Source organism: Suncus etruscus, chromosome 1 (assembly GCF_024139225.1).
Source record: "Suncus etruscus isolate mSunEtr1 chromosome 1, mSunEtr1.pri.cur, whole genome shotgun sequence".
Lineage (NCBI taxonomy): Eukaryota > Metazoa > Chordata > Mammalia > Eulipotyphla > Soricidae > Suncus > Suncus etruscus.
In genome coordinates, this window is record NC_064848.1 from 160,781,080 (window position 1) to 160,802,775 (window position 21,696).

General features: G+C 47.2%; 1 protein-coding gene across 1 annotated transcript; it reads left to right on the forward strand.

The window, feature by feature from the left end:
• Positions 1–9,544: 9,544 nt before the first annotated feature.
• On the forward strand, positions 9,545–20,988 carry TRARG1 (trafficking regulator of GLUT4 (SLC2A4) 1). Its single transcript, XM_049788476.1, is given in 6 exon segments — positions 9,545–9,601; positions 9,604–9,730; positions 9,733–9,824; positions 9,826–9,879; positions 9,881–9,937; positions 20,839–20,988. Coding segments are annotated over 6 exon segments (537 nt in total).
• Positions 20,989–21,696: the final 708 nt, after the last annotated feature.

The window sequence follows — 21,696 nt, forward strand, 5'->3', positions numbered from 1 at the left end:
GAGGTTTGAAGAAGACCAGCTATGCGTAGGAAACTTGCATGTTTTACTCCCATGGCCCCTGCAACCAGCCTGTCTGCACGAGGCGCAGCCAGGACGGTGCAGGCAGCAGAGTTTGGGGCAGTCTCACCCAGAAAACTAAGGGCAAGGCCAAGAATTGGAAGGTCAGTCAGTCCCGTTTTACCCCCAAGTGAGGATGGATGGAGCACTGAGGGAAGTGTAGGATGGGCCTCTGATGAGGAGCAGATTCAGCACACAGGAGAAATTATGGGGAAGAGTTGAAAGTGAAGCCTGGGGCCAACCTGGCAGAGGAAGTGGGCGGCACAGCCCCACCCCACGTCTGGAGAACTGCCCACTTTGCAGCTCACCCAGTCTGAGGCTAGCGCTCAGCTCCCTGTGGCTGCCCCTAGGCTGACAACACTCATGGCAGGTGCTGTTCAGAGAGGCGAGGCTCTGGATGTGCCAGGAGGGCTTTCTAGTACCAATAGCTTTCTAGTCTCCTTGGAGAGCTGGAGTCTTGCCAACTGGAAAAAGTTATCCAGCTCAGACCAACAGACTAAAGAAATCAGATGCTAAGGATCAAACCCAGAAAGGAACTCATACATGCTAGGCCAGTGCTCTACTGCTGTGCCCCGATCCTGGCCCTTGGAGATGGTCTTAGGGGGGAATGAGGCTGTCCCATAGCAGTTAAGAGGTGACTGCCAGAATGAAATATGGGTCTGCTCTCAGCAAGCAAGTTGGTTGGCACTTGGTATCAGGCCTTCAGTCATGGCTCCTAGTTGCACAGAGCAGGTGTCTGTAATATTAATCCTAGGAGACCTTGTCGGACTCTAAAACAGAGTCAATTCTAATGTATCATGGGATTCAGTTTGAAGCAAAACATGGGACTCTGTCTCCAGCCTCCCCATGGAGTATCCTTCTCTGAAGAGGTAGTGCCATGTTCTTGGTGGTGGAAAGAAAGAGCTAAGGGAATCTTGAGTGGGAAGGATTCAGGGGAATGAATTAGTGGTAAAAAAAAATCTATCTTGCAACAGTGAAGCTGTTAATTCTATTCCTTGAGTATGGTCCCAGTGTCTGTGCTCTTCAACCACAACAGAGGGTGTGGTCCTCAATGTCCAGGTGGGTGAGTGTGGGCAGTAAACTGTGCACCCCACATGAGCACTGACTGTGTTGAGAATGTGAACATTGCAGCCAGTAGGGCTATCCAAGGTCATTCATTGCAGCAATGGCAGCAGCAGCAACAGCAACAACACAACAAAGTGAGGGAAAAAAGCTGGACCTATTTGGGACCCAATCTTTGCTCTGCCACTTGCTGTATGTGCAACTCATGGTGTTAACAGCTCTCCAAGACTCTAGACACAGGGTTCTTCCTGCAAGTGACTGTGAGGATTAACATTTCTTCAGGATTACAGTTGGCAATCAGAAGGTATTCCCCAAATGGTTACTGTTGTATATTATTAGAATCATGTGACAGACCAGCCCCAACAATGCTTTTGCCTTGCTTCTGGCATCAGTTCCGCCATCCTAAATTCCAGGACAAAGAGTCAGGTACAAACCATCCCTCCCCCACCCCTTACTTGCACTCTTATTTGGGGAAATGTGGAGGGTGCCCCTTGTAGGTAGAGACTGAGTGTGAAGCCAGTGCATCAGTTCCTTGGGAGAAAAGTGAAAACACTTCTGGGACTTCTCGCTTACTACCTTGTGGCCTTGGTCTTCCCTTCCTGATAATGGGATACAATAAGTGCTTGCATCAAAGGAGACTGGGCAGAACAAGCTAGATCGTGCATTTAAAGCACTTAGCATAATGTCAAATTCATAGGCAGTCTCAGTGAGTGGAAGCTATTAAAGCATAAAATTCACCAGGTTTAATGGAAAGAAGGGGTTTTATGAACTAAATTCTACAATACACCAGTGTTTATTATCATTTTAGTAAGGATATGAGTTTGAATTCAATTTCTGTATATTTATATGCTGACAGGTATTTGTCCTGCATTGGAGACACATTATACTGGAGTATGTGGCATGTGGCAATATTTGTATGTATGTGTATGTCTTTTTTAAACGAACTTTTTAATTTGGGGTCACACTGGGTATTCTGGTTCTGTGCTCAGGAGTGATCCCTGGCAGTTCTTGGGGGACAATATGCTATATCAGGGATTAAGCTAGTGTCAGCAGTACAATAACTTCCTGAATACCTTTCATGGTGTAGGAGACTTCCAAGACTGAAACTCTTACCTCAAGTACTGCTGTTAGTAACCCCAGAGCACCATTGGATGTGACTCCCTCTGGAAAAATGTCATGGTCCAGAGGTCATAACAGCATAAAATCATTATATGTAAAAGACAGAAATGATAACTATAAGATTAATACCCAGGCATTCAGGTAGTAGGGAAGAGAGAGAGAGAGAGAGAGAGAGAGAGAGAGAGAGAGAGAGAGAGAGAGAGAGAGAGAGAGAGAGAGAGGAAGGGAAGGAGGGAAAGAGAGTCTATTTCTAAAGGCCAAAATATCAGCTCTCACAGGATGCTCCATGCTCTGTCTCTGGACTTTACAAGAAGCTGTATCCTTATATTTGCTGCATACATTCGAGTGAGCAATGCCCGTGTCATCACCCATGTAGTACACTAGCAAAAATAAACACTAGTTGTGCCATTCAGCATCATCAGGATTGGGTCAAATGGGGCATGTTTACAAATTTCTTGCTGTACATATGTTATATCCCAATTTTGGGCAGAGAATATTTTTGCAAAATCACAATAAAAATTCTCCCAGAGTACTGAGATAGTACAGGGGATTAAAGAACATGCTTTGAATGTGGTTAATCCTGGTTTGGTCTCCCAAGTGTTGCAAATGCACCCCTGCAGGCTTCCAGTCACTGCTGGGTATGGTCTGAGAAGGTCTTGGGCATGGAGCACCTCCAAAAATGGCCAGGTAATCTCTGACAGTGCAGGACATGACAGCATTGCATCCTCAGGTCCACACACTGGACTTCTGGCAGAGAATCACTGAGTGCGGTCTACCAGATTTCTTCCTGCAATACTCCAAGAGATTATTTAAAAAAAAAAAGCAACTGTACAAAAACGGCAGTCCTACTGGCACCATGTACAGTAGTGAGTGGATTAGAGATACACAGCTAGTCATTACCACTGGGCACATTCGAGTTTTCTAACAGAAAAATCCTGGTGAGCTTAAAAACAAAAAACAAAACAGTTCCTGAATGGCCAGTGCACTCTGGCCATACCAATAACAAACATGTGGATACTGGAACAGAAAATGAGATAATTTTGAGGGATGGAAACAGGGCTAATAGTCACTGAGTTCTTTACCATTGTATTTTCTTTTCTTTTAAATTTTTTATTTAAACAACTTTATTACATACATGATTGTGTTTGGGTTTCAGTCATGTAAAGAACACCGCCCACCCATCACCAGTGCAACATTCCCATCACCAATGTCCCAAATCTCCCTCCTCCCCACCCAACCCCCGCCTGTACTCTAGACAGGCTTTCTATTTCCCTCGTACATTCTCATTATTAGGATAGTTCAAAACGTAGTTACTTCTCTAACTAAACTCATCCCTGTTTGTGGTGAGCTTCATGAGATGAGCTGTAACTTCCAGCTCTTTTCTCTTTTGTGTCTGAAAGTTATTATTGCAAGAATATCTTTCATTTTTCTTAAAACCCATAGATGAGTGAGACCATTCTGCATCTTTCTCTCTCTCTGACTTATTTCACTTAGCATAATAGATTTCATGTACATCCATGTATAGGAAAATTTTATGACTTCATCTCTCCTGACAGCTGCATAATATTCCATTGTGTATATGTACCACAGTTTCTTTAGCCATTCATCTGTTGAAGGGTATCTTCAGAGTCTTGCTATGGTAAATAGTGCTGCAATGAATATAGGTGTAAGGAAGGGATTTTTGTATTGTATTTTTGTGTTCCTAGGGTATATTCCTAGGAATGGTATAGCTGGGTCGTATGGGAGCTCGATTTCCAGTTTTTGGAGGAATCTCCATATTGCTTTCCATAAAGATTGAATTAGACAGCATTCCCACCAGCAGTGGATAAGAGTTCCTTTCTCTCCACATCCGCGCCAACACTGCTTGTTCTCATTCTTTGTGATGTGTGCCAATCTCTGGGGTGTGAGGTGGTACCTCATAGTTGTTTTGATTTGCATCTCCCTGATGATTAGTGAAGTGGAGCATTATTTCATGTGTCTTTTGGCCATTTGTATTTCATCTTTGTCAAAGTGTCCATTTCTTCTCCCCATTTTTTGATGGGATTAGATGTTTTATTCTTGTAAATTTCTGTCAGTGCCTTGTATATTTTGGAGATTAGTCCCTTGTCTGATGGGTATTGGGTGAATAGTTTCTCCCACTCAGTGGGGGACTCTTGTATCCTGGGCGCTATTTCTTTTGAGGTGCAGAAACTTCTCAGTTTTCGGGTTTCCACTTCATTGATTTCTGCTCTCAGCTTTGTTATTTCCTTCTGTCTCCCTAATTTTGGGTCCTTTTGGGTCCTCTAATTCTATGAGCTGCGTCATTAAGCTATTCAGGTATGCCCCTTCTTCTTTCCTGATGTGTGCTTGCAAAGTTATAAATTTTCCTCTCAGTACCGCTTTTGCTGTGTCCCATAGGTTCTGATAGTTTGTGTCTTCATTGTCATTTGTTTCTAGGAAGGTTTTGATTTCCTCTCGGACCCACTGGTTATTCAGTATTAGGCTGTTTAACTTCCAGGCTCAGTTTATATAGCCCGAGTTTCCTTCAGTTCTTTGAGTCATCATTCTATTCCAAAACAAGAGCTTCATTTTTATTTTTTTTTTGAAGCCCATGTCCTCTGTACTCAGAGACCACACCTGGTTTTGTGCTCACAAGATTATATATGGTGCTGGGGACCATGTCACAGCTGAAGCAGTAGTATGTAAGCAGAATGTCTATCCTGTACTATCTCCATGGTTCAAAAAACATCAGATGTTCTGTAAAATGTATTTAATTTTATTTATTTGTTTCAGGGGCCACATCTGGCATTATGTGGTGCTCGGGATCTAACCCAAATGGGCTGCATGCAAGGCAACTGTCTCATCCATTGTACTCTGGCTCTTCAAATATAGTTCATGAAAAAAAAAAACACATATTGAGGGCCAGAATGATACATAGGGAAAGGAACTTGCCTTGCACACCACTAATGTGATGTTTAGTTCCTGGCATCCTCAACTCCTGAGTCCTGCAAGGAGCAATCCCTGAAGTAAGAAGAGGTAGGAGTAAGGTCAGACCACCATCACCACCACTGTGGTCTCCGAAACAAAATCAAAACAAAACCCACACATGTTGAGTTAACCCTGAACAAGCTACACTTCCTTGACCTCTTAACTATGGCCTGTGGTCCTTCTATTGGGAGTGAAAATTGGAAGCAGGAGGAGGTGACAGTGCCTGATGGGTGAAGAGTCACTGCTTGGAAAGCCTGTTCTCTCAGCCCCCAACCTGTCATTCCTGCACCACTAGGCCACTAGATGGCATAGCGAGCCTAGCATCCCTCAGTGACAGCCTACACCTCGGTCGCCTAAGCCCAGTTCACATAGGCTGTTGCCAGGAGCTGCTGTGACTTTTTCTTTTCTCTTCATGTTTTGATTAGTCCAAAGGCCCACTGATGTCATGCTCATTTGATCATCAAGGCAAGCACTACCCCATATAGATAAAATACAAACAAGGTCCTGGAGATAATAACAGCTGTCAGGGTGCTTGCCTTGTTCTCAGCTGGCCCTGGATTCCATACCCAGCACCACATATGGTCTTTTGAGCTCAGTGATCAGGCCTGAGCACAGAGCTCGAAATAAGTCCTGAGTACAACTGGGTATTACCCTTCCTCCCAAAAAGTGAAGACATAGGTGACACTGATTTGTATTTGATATGTATTCAGAAAATTATAACTTAAAAATGTAGTTACTCTGCAGAGGGTTGATGAGACATCTTGCATTTCTTTCTGTGCTATTTTGAATATTCAGTTTGGAGTAAGTTTGTTATTTAATTTTATTTATTTATTGGACCACACCCGGTTACTCGGGTTAGTCCTGGCTCTTCACTTAGAAATTGCCCCTGGCAGGCTCAGGGGACTCTATGGAATGCCTGGGTTGGGTCTGTCCTGGGCTGGCTACGTGCAATGCAAATGCCCTACCATTGTGCCACCATTCCGGCCCTTCACTTCAGTTTGAACCAGCCTTATTTTAAATCTCAGAAGCCAGCTTTAGCAAGAAGCACTGGAAGTGGCTGGGAAGTGGAAATTCCTAACAGAGATCATTTAAACTGATACCAACTTAGAGACCAGGGACTCTGACGCCCAACATGCCACTCTCTGTATAGTGCTCACAGATTCGAAAGGCATTCACACAATTCTGGAAATTCAGGCCAAAAAAACACCAGATCACTCCCTTCCTTCTCTCTACTTGGGATGGGTAAGAGCCTCCCCAGATTGCAGTGGGCCAGGAGCCTCCATTTTTTATTTGTTGACAATAATTTTCCTCTTTGAGGATCATATTATGTTTAATAAAATATGATAGGGGCCAGAGAACTAGCACAGCGGTAGGGCATTTGCCTTGCACGTGATCGACCCAGGACAGACCTGAGTTTGATTCCTGACCTATAATGGTCCTCTGAGCCTGCCAGGGGTGATTTCTGAGTGCAGAGCCAAGAGTCAAGAGCACCTGAGTGCTTCCAGGTGTGGCTCAAAAACCATACAAAATAAAAAAAGATAAAACTTGTTAGACCTAAAATAGAAATAGAACCTTGTTAAACCTGAAAATTTGCCTCAAACCACAATATTTGAAATTGTTTACCTCTAGATATCTTTCAATTCCCTGGGCTCCCCCTAAGACTTGAACTCTTCCTGCCCTGGAGTGCCAACTGTTCATTCTCCACCTCCTCGTACACCCTCCTCCTCCTCTCTTTCTCTTCCTCTTCTTTTCTTCCCTTCATTCTCATCCCTTCTTCCCCTCCTTCCTTCCCTCTGTTGTACCCCTCCCTCTGACCCTTATTGGAAACTGTATTTTGAAGTCAGTAAGAGGCACATCTAAAAGCCATTTCTTGCTACCAAGCGGCTCACTTGCTTTCATCAGGCTGCTGGGATTGCTCCCGACATTCAGCTGTGAGGAGTGTCTCTTTGGTTTCCTGGCCTCGGTTTTCTAATCAGGAGGAGAAAATGAGCTGAGTTCATGACTTCTGGAATCCATCTTTTATATCTAATTTTTGCACTTCCACTTCTCCATCAGGCATAAATATTCCTAGGGTTTCATGGCTTTTAGAAAGTACTCACTTATTTTTATTCCTTCCCTCCTCATAGTCATTGTGATGTTCAGACATACCTGTCTGGCCATGGTATCCACATATATTTTCATTTATTGTTCTTGCTGGGGATTGTGTGTCAGGTTGTCTTAGTGCTTGCTGAGGTTGGCACGCTTTTTTTGTTTGACTTTGTTTTGGGGCTACACCTTGCTGTGCTCAGGGCTTACTCCTGGCAGGGCTCAGGGGACCATGTGAGGTATCAGGGAGTAAACCCACATTGGCCTTCAGCAAAGCAAGCACCCTACCTACCTGCTGTACTGCCCTCTGGCCTGGTTGGCACTCTTTTTAGTTGGGTTGCTCACACTCTCTTTTTATGACTCACACACAATTGGCAGCAGTGTGACTGGAACTCACAGCACGAGGAATTGCAGAGGGAAGAGCTGCCAGGATCATACTGGATTCATGTGAATCACAGGGATTTTTTTTTTTTTTTTTTTTTTTTTTGGTTTTTGGGCCACACCCGTTTGATGCTCAGGGGTTACTCCTGGCTATGCGCTCAGAAATCGCCCCTGGCTTGGGGGAACCATATGGGACGCCGGGGGATCGAACCGCTGTCCGTTCCTTGGCTAGCGCTTGTAAGGCAGGCACCTTACCTCCAGCGCCACCGCCCGGCCCCAAGGGGATTTGAACTCATGAGCGTACACTGGTGAGGGAGGTGCTTCCCCTGGGTCCACTCCAATGAATGAAACCTTTTCTTGCCCCCTCCTCCAGACACACATGTCTGGTGGTAGCAGTCACCCTTAAACAACAAAGTGATAGAGCACTTGGATGTAGTTCCAGAGATAGGAGGAAGCAGAAACAGAGCAGGAGCTTTTTGAAAGAAGAAAAAACGAAAATGGGAGCAGACTCCACTGGCACCCAGGTCCTCCAGGGACCTGGTGCAACGGAATGCTCATCTGGAGCTGCTCTTTGGCACCACAGGGAAGATCTGATGGGCACAAGATGTGGCCAACACTCCTGGGCGTCTCCCTGTTGCAGTCCTTGGTAAGTGATTCAGAAAACCATGTTGAGGGCTGGAGAGATAGCCCAGCAGAAGAGTGTTTGCCTTGCATGTGGAAGAACAAGGAGGAACCTGAATCGATTCCGGGCATCCCATATGGTTCCCCAGCTTTGTCGGGGGGTGATTTCTGAGCACAGAGCCAGGAGTAACCCTGAGCGCCACTGGGTGTGGCCCAAAAACCCAATCAATCAATCAATCAATCAATCAGTAAATAACGTTTAAAAAAAAAAAGAAGCCCATTTTGAGGGTCTGGGTCTGTACAGTCTCCAGGAGCACACACCCTCAGATGTCCATGTGTCTCCCTTCTCCCTTTGGAGCCGGCTCTGGCTTGGACACCTTCTAGAGCTGTATATCAGCAGCAGCATGTAGATGAGAGGTTCGGGACCAGGGTTTCAGTGTTGCCCCCAGAGATAAAAAAGGCAGGAGACTGCTCCAGGAGGAGAAACAAGGAGGGCCCCCATTTTCCGAACTTTGGAACTGCGTTACTTTTCTTCACTCAAATCCCCAGCTTGAAGAGGAATCCTGGGTGTGACTGAGGAACTCAGATGTGAATTCCTGCACTGGAAACAGGTAGTATAGAGAGAAAGGTGCTTGCCTTGCACACAGCTGACCAAGGTTCAATCCAGTACCCTAGACAGTTCCCTCGGTCCTGCCAGGAATGATCCCTGAGTGCAGCCCTAGGAGTAAGCTTTGGTGTGGATCCCAAACAAACAAAATAGAAAAATGAGTCCTGGTCCTGCTGGGCTGGGTTGGGCTGGGCCAAGGCAGAACGAGGCTGGGTGGTTCTCTGGGGAGAGGGGAGCTGAGAAGGAAAAGCATCTCTGAGGAGGGCGGGCTGGCAGAGTGGAGTGCACACGCGCACATACAGCCGCCCTGCCTTGGCTGAGCCTTCAGGAAGAAGAGCTCCACTCTGCTCTTGGCGCTGCCCCTGCTTCCCCCGCCCATCTGGTGCTGTCAGCAGCTCAACAAAGTTGACCTCCAACTCGAACTGAGCTGAAGGCTCCGGGTTCCCAGAGCACACAAGGGTTGCAGCCGCATCGAAGTCAGCTGGCCTGGAAGCGTCCACCTTGCTGGCCCCCAACTAGCTTTTGCACCCCCTGGGAGAGACCTGCACTGGACATTCTCTCATCTGGGCAAGAATGGTGTGTTGAGGGTGCGCCGAAGCCCTTCATTCCAAGCCTGGAGTTGGAGCAGCTTAAGGCCCAGCCGATATGGCCAACACAGGGCAGCCTCAGTTTCCCCCAGAACAGGAGTCGGGCACCACCGCCTCTGCCCCCTGGACCTACCGGAGATGGAGAAACTCCTCACTAAGGTGGAGCTCCAAGATGACAGTTCTCTGAAGTTGTCCAAGTCCCTCTCTGGGACACTGGATCTTGAGCAGAATGGCCACGGCTTGCCTTCAAGGCAGTCCCCGAGGCTCACCAAGATGCCTCGCTGTCCCGCTCGCTGTCCCGGGTGAGCTCCAGGCGGGCTTCCTCCCTTGTGTCCCCACTCCGATGCCCAGGACAGAGAAGTACCGAAAGATTACCTCATCCTGGCTATCGCCCTCCTGCTTCTGCCCCGTCTGGCCCCTCAACCTCATCCCCCTCATTTTTTCTATCATGGTGAGTGCAGCCCTGAGCTCCAAGGGGCTCCAGGGATATTAGCAGCGGGTTCCCCTGGCAACAAGTAGAGGTAGTTTGTGTGGAGGGGGAGCCTCCCTTTCTTAGCGGCTTGCTGCTTTCTGTACAGCAGGGGAGGAGGCTGGTGCCAGGTGAGGCTGTCTGGCCCTTGCTCTCTGCTCCTGGGTATCTTGGCTTGACTGGGCCAGCCCCTATCTACCAGGGGAAATTGTGGGAGGTAAATTCTGCATGATGAATTTGGGGTCTTGCCTAGTGGCGCTGGGTGGTGGGGAAGTCATTCCTGACTTGTGTATCAGCAAAGGTTTGCAACTAGCTTGAGGTCCCAGGAGGGACCCCAGCCCTCAGCCCTGCTCTGGGCACCTCCTCGGACACTCCCAGCAGCATGCCAGCCCTGGTTTCTAAGAGCGGCAGGGCCTTTCCTGGCAAGCGCAAGGGCCTCGGGGGCCTGGCTCCTGGGGCACAGGAAGAGTGGAGAGTCTGCAGGCTGAGCCTCAAAGGGCCCTGAGGTACTCATTGCTGCTTTCTGGGGGCTTAGAGGCTGATATCAGTATCTGTCTCAGGGTGGGATGGTATGGGCTTGTGGGTCACAGGGCACTGCCAGACTGGTCAGGAAAGAGTGGGGAGCTGGGCGTATGCTGTGGTGGGAGAGGGGAGGGGAAAGAGATTGTTCTTAGGTGGTACCCACCAAACCAATATAGTCACATGGAACTTTCTTACAGGGAGCCACAAATTGTGGGGTCGCAGGCAAGTCACTTCCAAGTGACTTCTGGATCCCAGGAAGGAGAGACACACACAGAGAGACAAAGAGAGACTGAGACACAGAGACAGAGATAGAGAGACAGAGACAAAGAGACAGAGAAAAACAAAGAGAGACAGAGAGAGGCAGAGAGAAGAGAGAGAGATAGATAGACTGGGTGTGATTTTCAGAATTGTCCTGAGAAGCAGCAGGAGGATGGTGGCAGGCCAGCCTTGGTGAGGGCCAGGGCAGGGAAACCTTATCATTTCCCTCTGGAGCAACCCAGCAGCTGAGTCATCAATTAGTGAGTTTCTGGGTCTAGTGGGTCACCCAATTGCCCCAGGACTGTCCTGCTTCTCTCCCATTTCTCTGTCCACTTCTGAGGCCCATTTCCATGCTGGCATGGTTTCATTCCCTATTCAGGAAGTCAGGGGGCACAGGGATGTCCCTGAATTCTGGGGAATTGGCAGGAGTTGCTAGAGCCGAGGGTGGGACCACAAGGGGGTATCCCTTCCTACCTTCAGCTTGGGGAGACTCTGGCTGGGACAGAGTTAGTTCCAGGAGTGCAAGCAGTGACTCTGGGCAGGGCCCCCTCTTGGTTACCAGGAGAAGCCCCAGGAGAAGAGACAGGATTGAAGAGAAAGCTCAGCAGGGCCCTGGGGGAAGTAGTTGCTAGAATCCAGCTCCTGGCAGGCCAGTAGTGTGCAGGTTGCACTGACCTTTGTAAAAGTAATACTGAGCCCTTAGACCCCTCCCCAATATTCTCATGCCCTCTGAGGGTCTTGAATTGGACCCTGACAACCAGGGGCGCCTTGAGAGGGGTAAGGTACTACACCAGACTCCAATCCCCTGTTCCCATGAGCCTGCAGGCCTACAAGGGAGAGACTTGTCAACAGATGTCTCACAACCACTGTTCCCAGTGTCCATGCTGGACAGAGCTTCCAAGACATTGGTATAGCCTAATACAGGCCATTCAGCCTTCCCTCGTAGAACTAGCTGGTCACTAGAATACCTGTGTCAGAGAGTTGTGTGCAGAAGTCAAGGGTCACCAGGTTGTGTGGAGGTATGCACTCCCCTGCAGCAAGAGGTGCTGCTACCTATGAAGGACTCTGTGACTCCCAACATTCCCAATAGTGAGGCTGGGGAAACTATGGAGGCCATAGTGGGATTTTCTAGTTTGTTTGACATGGTTTTGGGGTCCATACCAATGGTTTTTGGGATGTGATTCCTGGTGGTATTCAGGGAAGTCCTGTGATACCTGAGGGTCAAACTTGGGTCTCTCCACATGCAGAGTATACACTCCCAGCCCAGTCAGTCATCTCTTCAATGTGGAGTGTTGTTGGTTTGCTTTTAAATTCTTTTGTTTTGGGGGCTGGAGTGGGTGGCGCTAGTGGTAGGGTGTTGCCTTGCTCGTGGCCTGACTAGGAAGGACTCGATCCCCCAGCATACATATGGTCCCCCAAGCAGGAGCAATTTCTGAGCGCATAGCAAGGAGTAACCATTGAGCATACCAGTATGATCCAAAAACAAACAAACAAAACATAACAATAAGTTCTTTTGTTCTGCTTTGGTTTGGGGGCCACATCAGCATCACTAAGGGCTTATTGTTGACTCTGTGCTCAGAAATCCACTCCTGGAAGATAAAGGGAACCATTTGGAGTGTCAGGAAATCAACTCTGGGTTGGCTGTGTGCTAGGCAAACACCTTACCAGCCCAGGTTTTTGTTTTTATTTTTATTAGCTTGGGTGTAGAAGTCACAATTTTACATGTTTTTTTTCTCCTTTGGGCTTTTGGGCCACCCTGGAGATGCTCAGGGGTTACTCCTGGCTCTGCACTCAGAAATCACTCCTGGACCCAATTACAAACATGTTTGTAACCATGGTGCTTAAATAAAGAAATGGAGGAGGAGGATAAGGAGGAGAAGGGAAGAGAAATAGTAGGAGAAGGAAGATGAGGAGGAGGAAGATCAGGAAGGAGGAAAAAGAAGAAGGAGGAGGAGGAGGAAGAAGAAGATGAAAAAAGAAATCACCCCTGGCAGGCTCAGGGGATCATATGGATGCTGGGATCAAACCCCAGTGGGCTACATGCACGGCAAACTTCCTACCCACTGTGCTATCGCTCTAGACCCAGAAGTCACAAGTTTTCTAACTAACGTGTACAACATAATGTGTATTAGTTAACTCACTGACAAGTGGAGCCACAGCTACAGTCAGCTTTTAGCAGCTTTCTTCCTTTGCCCCCCATCCCCATCTTTCCCAAACCTGAGCAAGAGTGAATCTTCTTTCTGCCTCTGGTGGAGTCTGACCATGACCTCTTTCAGAAGTTTGTCTAAGGACTCTCAGCCAGAAAGGCCATGGAGACTGTCACAGTGCTTTCCTGCCTCATTAGTCCTATGTGAGAGACAGTACAGGTTTGGAACCGAGAGTAGTTAGGTTTCTGCTTTGGTCGATGAATCTGGATGCAGATTCTGACTAAAGGGGACACGCTGAGCAGAGTATTTGGGAGAAGGGATCATTGTAGCAAGCAGGCCAATCGAGAAGGAGGGTCTAGATTGAAGCCAGGACAAAGGACTGTGGAGCGTGTAAGACTTTGGTAACAGGAATCATTCAGCATTCAGGCAACCAATCAAAAATCAAGTGGCCGTGTGGAAGGTACTGAGCAGTAGAGGAGGTAGAAGTCTCTTGAATACACGTCCTCTTTGGTGATCCCAAGCTTTATGCTAAACCATAGGGGAGCAGAAGACTAAAAGGTAGTCTGTTGGATAGACAGAAACTGCTGTAGGGATATATGCTGTAAAATTTTTAAAGCAGAGGGCATTTGTTTTGCACACTGCTGATTCAGTTCAGTCCCCCAGCATCCTTTATAATCCCCCTGGGACTGCTAAGAGTGATTCTGAGTGTAGAGCCAGGAGTAACCCCTGAGCACATCTGGGTGTGGCCCCAAAACAAAAAATTAAAAAAATGAAAACTCAAATAAAAAAGAATCAACACCCACTGCACCATAGGAAATGAGCTAGAACAGTCAGCAACTGGGGGAGAGGAAGACTCTATAGGAAGGGTTGAAGAGAATCTAGGATAGGGGTGGTGAGGGCTTGAACTAAGCATTAGTGTGGAGAAAAGGGCATGGGGCCCAGGGAAATGGATGAAAGGGCTGGATCAAGGCCTTGCATGTGGAAACCTTGTTTGATCATTGGCACTGCATGTTTCTTGAACATTGTAGGGTATAGCCAAAAAGAAAGGAACCGCAATGGAAGAATTCAGAAAGAAGGACAACAGAGAGAACAGTGTATATTTTTATTATCTTTATTTTTTGGTTCTTTGACCACACCCAGTTGGGCTTACTCCTGGTTTTGTATTCAAGGCTTACTCCTGGTGATGCTTGGTTGTGGGTTGTGGGTAGGGTGGGTGAGAGAGAGCATATTTGGTGCATGGATCGAACCAAGGTCAGATTAATCCCTGTGCTATATCTTTTTTTATTTTAAATTCCTGATTATTCAACTAAAAAAATATTGGAACTAAGGAGCCACAACAGTATAAAAGTGGATAGGACACTTGCTTTGTATGTGGTAGATCCAGGTTTGATCTCTGGCAACCCGTATGATCCCCTGAGCTATCCATGAGTGATCCCCGAATGCAGAGATAGCCAGGAGTAACCCCTGAGTACCACCAGGTATGGTCCCTAATACCCCCAATATTAGAAGTGGGGCTGAGGAAATTGTTCAAATGATAGCACTCATACCTAGCATGTGTGTGGTCCTAAATTCAGTCTTAGCACTGCTCAGCCCCCTATGCATACTAGGTATGTTCCTGGTATGCTGTTGTTCACCAAGCCCTCATCTAGAACCTTTGATTATAATCCTGAGGATTCCTAGTTTCCTGGCAAGAGCAGCACTGTATCATCAGTCCTGAGCTCCAAATCCTGTAGTAATGGATGAGCATCACAGGATGTGGTTCTTCCCCACAGCTCTGCTGGGGTAATGCTTACAAAATATTAGAATTAAATCTTAGAGAGAGAGCTATGGGGACCCAGACCATTTTAAGGGTGGTAAAATGGACATGGAAAGAGTTTTAGAAAGAATATTTAGAAGGAAATTAGTTAAGTGGTAGAGACACCCCCCCCCCCCCCAGTAAAGAGTGAGTTGGAAGAAGGAGTTTAAGGCAGCAGAGAGGATTAGGCTCAAGAAGGATGAGCCTGTAGGGCTGGAGTGATAATAAGTAGGGCAGTAAGGTAGTAAGTGGGTAGGGCAACTTGCCTTGTAAGTGGCAGACCCCGGTTTTAAACCACAGATCTCATATATATTTCATATCTCAACACCTGCAAGGGTAATCTTTGGTAGCAGAGCCTAGGAATTGGTCCTGAGTACTGCTAGGTGTGCTCTCAACTGTCTCCCAAAAGGATGATCTTAACCTTGGGCCTGACCATTGATAGACCTTGGGTGGTCCTGGTGATGGATGCACAGAGGAGAGGAACAAGGGTAAGGTCCCTGCAGAGAGGGAGAGCTGGACCCAGTGAGGATACTTGCCCAGTTGAGAGAAGAGATGATCCTACTGAGAACAAGGGCCTACTGGGGAGAGGAGGGAGAGGGACCTAGGAACAGACAGTGCAATGGCCTCCGGGCTCTGCTGAGATAGGGACCACAGGCTTGATTTATGCCCCATTCTGCACAGCTACATGGCTGTGATCTGAGGTTGGGATTGGGCTCCATCCAAGGCTATGATGACAGTGTAGCCCACAGGAGCAGGAACTGGGTAGCACAGATGTGTCAGCAAGGTTAGCTGAGTGGATCCCTCTCTGCAGAAGGGAAAGGGGGAAAGAAGTTAGGGGGTAGATTTCAGGGGGGAGGAATCTGCAATTTCAGGAGAGGTACCTATGCTGGGGGATTGCAAAGGCAGAATGTAGTTGTGGGAATGTATCTCTGAAGGGAGCTGTTAGGGGGCAGGTAAAAGGGGCCTGTGGGCTAGCTCTCTCTTGAAAATCAGGGGAGCACAGGTGGGGTGCTTTCTTGGATATGTGCACATTGTCTTGGCTTCCTGTTCTTCAGGGAGAGAATGGACCTGTTAGGCCCTTGCCTGAGGGCTCTCTCCTCATAAAGTAACTCTCTTCCCTGCATTTTACCAAGAAGAAAAGCATTTTTACAGGCTAGTTGTGTGGTTTGCAGTGGACAATGCCTGAAGGTAGAAGTAAAGATAGACTCCCTGAAACTCACTGCCACCAGCCCGCCTATCCTATTCTATAGTGACTGGGACATATGGGAATGATGGATCTGAAAATGCAGGACAAAGACTGGACTTCCAGGGCCAGAGAGGTTGTACTGTGAGTAGGGCGATTGCTTTGTATGTGGCTGGCCAGGATTCGGTTCTTAACTTGTGGTTCTCTGGGGCCTGCCTGGAGTGATCCCTGAGTGCAAAGTATATTTTGTGTAGCTCCCAAACCATAAAATTTCTAAAAACCCAAATCTTAAGACTGGGTTTAAGTGATGAGAAAAAGAGGAAGTTGAAGGAGGGTAGTTTGGGGGACAGTGCTCAGGGGCTACTCCATGATGGTCTGTACTTGAAAGTGATCCCATGCAGTGCTGGGGATTGAACCAGGGCTGGCCAAAGACCAACCTGTTTAACTCCTATACTATGTCTCTAACCCCAGAATCTCTCAATTTGTCCTTTCTCCCTTCCCTCTGCCCCTCAAACCCAGAGAGCCAGAACACACTTCATTCTAGGCTCTGAACAATTATTGAATTGCCATGGTTTTCTCTGGAAAGTGACTGGCAGGATTCATTTCAAGCTTATGTCCAGATTTGTGCCCATCTCAATAGTATATCCTATGGAAGGTAGGGCATTTGTCTTGCATTAGCAGAGCCAGATTCTATTCCTGACATCCCATATGGTCCCCTGAACCTTGCCAGGTATGATTCCTGAGTATAGAGCCAGGAGTAAATCTTGAATACTGCTGGGTGTGATCCCAATACAAAACAGAACAAAAAAACCTGGATGACCAGAGTGTTAGTACAGCTGTTAGAGAACTTGGCTTGCACGTGACTGATATAGATTCAATTCCTGGCATCCCATATAGTGTCCCCCCAATCCACTCCACCAGGAGTAATTCCTGAGTGCAAAGCCAGGAGTAATCCATGAGCATTGCCAGGTGTGACTCAAAATCCAAAAGAAATAACAAATAAAAATATAAAAAAATACCTTCTTATATCTTTCACCCTGAATGCTGGCTTATCAGTTGAGGAAGAGCCCTTGGTACATAATTTGAGGCAGCCTCAGGATTTCATTGGCTGAAGTTTCTGGAAATTCTTGAAGTCATTATGTGTTGTCCACCTCCTACTGCCCGCCCACCCTTTGGTGTTGAAGCTCATTAGCCTGACCTGGTAGGCAGGAAACAAAATGTGTCATGGGTTAGGGGATGGGACCAGCCCCCAAAGTGAAACACCTTTTTTATGGGTCCTTTATTTGTCTTATTAAATCATTTAGAAAGCTAACGATGCACCAAGTTCAGTTGCTGGAAAACTGACTGTGGGCTTGCTCTTCAGGGTTGTATTCTCCCTTGAACATACATCTCTCTTGCTTTTCTGGCTTTTCCAACTCTGGAGGAGCCCATGTTCTGTCTTGTACCTGCTTTTCCTCTCATACTTTTGAAATAAGTTTCAATGAAGACTATCTTGCTTTACAAGCAAAACGAAACAACAGATTCCTCGGCCAGAGAGCTGATTCAGTCAGTGGTCAAGTGCATGCCCAGTACTCATGAGATCCAAGTTGGAGCAGCACCATGATTACAAGCATGATTGTAGTTGGGTTTCAGTCATAAACATAACACCCTCCTTCACCAGTGTAACATTCTCACCAACAATGCCCCCATTTTTCTCTCTTCTAATTAATTAACTAAATATTATTCCAAGTGTTTCTCAGAGGCTACTTCTGACAAGTTCCTGGGTTCTCAGACAACGGGGAGCCAGTGAGATGCTGGGTATGAGCATTCCCTTGACCCCCATCACTGAATTTGGGCATTCCCTACTCCTCTCCCTCTCCCTTCCTCTCTAATTCTATGTTTTGCCCAGTGAGGTATTTTGGAAAGCTTTATCCAATCAGACTAGGCCCTTGACCCAGACTGATGTTGTCACTAGCTTTCACAACTTCTGGGAACAAGGTTGATTTAGGCCAGGTAAGAAATCTGCTCACTTTGTGACTTCCTTGTCTTAGCTCCAAACACTCTGGCCTTGGTCCAATCTTGCCTTCAGTCACAACGATTTATTGAACATCTACATTTTTGCTCTGCAGTGTCTCCCCCAGGACTTTTGCACATACTGTTCTCTGCCTGGAATCTTAATCTTTCATTTTGGGAAAAACAAAAACAATAACAACCTATTAAATTCTTACTCACTCTTCATAGCTCAATCCACATGTCCTTCCTCCAGGAAATGGCCCCACTTCACCTTTCTTCTCAACTTGGTAATAGGTGCCTGCAGTGGCAACCATACCTTCTCTTGTTTGACTGTGGGGAGGTCAGCCTTCCCTACCAGCCTATCAGCTCCTGATCCTGAGTACCTGGACTGTCCCACGCTCTGCTGGCCCCAAAGGTCATATCTGTGGGGAGAAAAGTTGGGGAGATGAGTAGAATAAAGGCCAGAGCTGGATGCTGAGGATATTGGGACTGAAGCTGGGGGAAGGAAGATTCTCAGAAGCTGCAGCCTGGTCTTTGGGGACAGAGGCAACCATCAAGGAAGGTAGGTACAAAAGGCTAGAGAGGAGAGTTGGATGGAATGGGTGTTTGAGGAAATGAATCAGCATGGTGGTCCAGAAGAATGTCTGCAAATTGTAACCAATAATCTGGGTAAGGCACATGATCAGTGGATTTGAGAGCTGGGAACAGATCTAGGGAGCAGAAAGCTATGGTGAGGGGCAAAGTGAGGGTAACCTCATACTGTTGTGGATGGGTGACCTTAGGACAGTGATGCCTAGGTGGGGAGCAGGTTAGAAATGGGAGAGGTGAAGAGGAGTGCTGGGGCTTTACAAGAAGAGAGAAGGAAGGACACACTTCTCTGAACAAAGGGCCAGAGCTCATGGCACTTGCCTGTGGCCAACTTGGGTTCCATCTCCAGCACCACATGATCCCCCACTAACTCTCCAAACACAACTAGATATGGCTTCTAAACAGGCATAATTGGGTCACAATACCAACTTCAAAGGATGACTCAGGGGCTGAATGAGGTCATGCCAGTACAGATGTCCTGTTGGAGGACTGGAGAGTATACAGGTTGATTCATTTGCCTTGCATGCAGCTACAGCAGCTACTGTGGTTTGATTCTCGGGACCATAGATGGTTCTCTAATTACTGTCAGATGTGATCCCTGAGCACAGAGCTAGGAGTAAGCCCTGAGTACCATCTGGTGTGGCCCCCAAACAAAAACAAATAAAACAAAATTCTAAACATATTGATGGGCAAAAAGTTCAGGTTTAATTTTCTTCCTCTGGTTATCATCACATCATCATCACCACTGAGTTGATTATATTTCAGGTTGGACTCTGGAGCCTCAAATAATCATTGAACAAAATAGAAAAACAAGAGGTCAGGAGATGATAATGTAGTGAAGGCACATAATATGCTGGGATTTGATTGCTTGCACCTCATGCTCTCCCTGAAATATCACCAAGTACAGTCCTGGAGGCCCAGGAGTACTGACAGGTGTGGCCTGGGATACTCCCAAACACTGCTGGGATAGTCCCTGACTCCTCAGGGCTCCAGTAACACCGTATCTTTTGGTCTTGCCTTGAACAGTCATTCCAGTTGACTCATAATCACCAGTGGTGCCTCCCAGGCCTTTGCAGTTAAATTCCTTCCTATATGCATGCAACAACCTGAGTTTGGTCCCTGACACTCCAAATGGTCCCCCTAACCCTGCCAGCAGTGATCCTTGAGCACAAAGCCAGGAGTAAGCCCTGAGCAAAACTCCCAACTTTCAACCCCCAAGAAAAGTATTCCAAAGTATGTTATTGCTTTTGATACTGTGTAAATAGGATTACTTTCTTTTTCAGAAAATTCATTATTGGAGCTGGACAGATAATACAGTAGATAAGGCGCTTGCATGTGACAGACCCAGGTTTGATTCTCAGTACTCCATATGCTTCCCTGAGCCCCTCCAGAAATGGACCCTGAGCACACAGCAGAAGCACTGCTGGGTGTGGCCTGAAAACCAACCAAACAAAAGAAAATTCATTATTGAATTTTTTTGGTTGGTTTTTGGGTCACCCCTAGTGACGCTCAGGGGTTACTCCTGTCTATGCACTCAAAAATCACTCCTGGCTTAGGGGACCATATGGAACATGGGGATCGAACCCAGGCCCACCTTGGACCAGCCACGTGCAAGGCAAATGCCCTACCGCTGCGCTATTGAGCCGGCCCCACATTATTGATTCTTTACTATTCATTCTATTAAATCCAGTAATCATCCTATTAAACCATCTCCATGAACTCTCAGGTTCCTATTAATCCTTACCTTCACACACTTGATTGTATTGAGTTAAATAGGGTCAAAAGGGCCTGGGACAGGCTTTAGCGATAGAGCACATGCTTTGTATGTGCAAGGTAAGTGTCTTAGTAACTGGTTTGTAACTGCCACCATCACCCCCTTCTGCTATGTGTGTAACACACTGTAGAGTGAAGCACTGAGTAGAGTACTGGGTTCCACATGAGCCTCAGCCTTGCTGTTCAAACCCCATGACTCAGAGGTGGACTTGTTTGAATATGGATGTTAAGTGGGAGGAGGATAAGTGGGAGGGTCAGTGATCTTTGGGGTCGAAGAAAAAGCCTCAGTGACTGACTTGGAGCTCAGATGGGCATTGCCAGAGTCTAGATTCTCTGTTCCTGTCAGCTCAGATGTTCCTTACTCACCCTCGTAGGTCCATGGTTTTCCCTGTGCCACCACTGGCTGTGCCAACCTCCTAAGAGGAAGAACTTCAGTCAGTGAGAGGCCCGGGCCCCTCTAAGTGGTTTGGGCCATTTGAGTCTTGGATTCTTCAGGAGGAGCCATTTCTGGCTTCCAGATGGCTGCAGAGAGAAGCTGAGTTGTTGTGGAGGCCCTGGGAAGAGGCCACCACCCCAGGAGTGCTGAGGCCTGATTTTCTGACCTCTTTCTTTCCTTTCTCTGCAGTCCCGAAGTAGTGTGCAGCAAGGGGACCTAGATGGGGCCCGGAGGCTGGGGCGCCTAGCCCGACTGCTCAGCATTACCTTCATCATCATGGGGATCATCATTATCATCGTGGCAGTGACGGTCAACCTTGCATGTGAGATCCAGTCCTAGGGTGTAGAGGAGCTGGTTAGCTTAGTGTAGGGTTCAGGAAAGGATGTTGCCAGATGAGGGCCAGAGGAGGGGCAGGGGTACTTGAAAGGAGGAGGGCTAGGGTGAAAATAATGGGTCTGAAGGGAGATTCAAAGGGCTCCGCTGGGTTCAGCCAGCAACTCAGGGTCTCCATGGCCAGGAACAACCTCCGAACACTACATTGGGAGTAGTCCGTGAACACTTCCAGGTATGGTCTGGCAAAACAAACAAATAGGAACCAGAACAAAGACCATATCAGGGCTACAATCTCAGAATCTCCAGAGCAGTGACTCAGATCCTTTCAGTGACCAAGGGGTGGGGTCTGGAGAGCCAACTCTTCTGAGGCTGAAGAGGACTACAGGAATAGGCATGGAAAAAACCAGGCCTGAATGGAGCTCGAGCTTGTAGAGCAGGTTGGGTGCTTGTCTTGTATGTGGCTGACCCAGGTTTGATCTCCAGTATCCCAGATGTCCTTTGAGTCCTACCAAGATTGAATGCTAAGTGCAGAGCCAGGAGTAACCACTGAGCATCACTAGGGGTGTCTCAAAACCCAACAATAAATTTTCAAAAGACTGAATGTTTTTTTTTCCTTTTTGGGCCACACTAGGTTGTGCTTAAAGATTACTACTTGCTCTGCACTCAGGAATTATGCTTGATGTGGTCAGGACACCATATGGGATCCAAGGCATC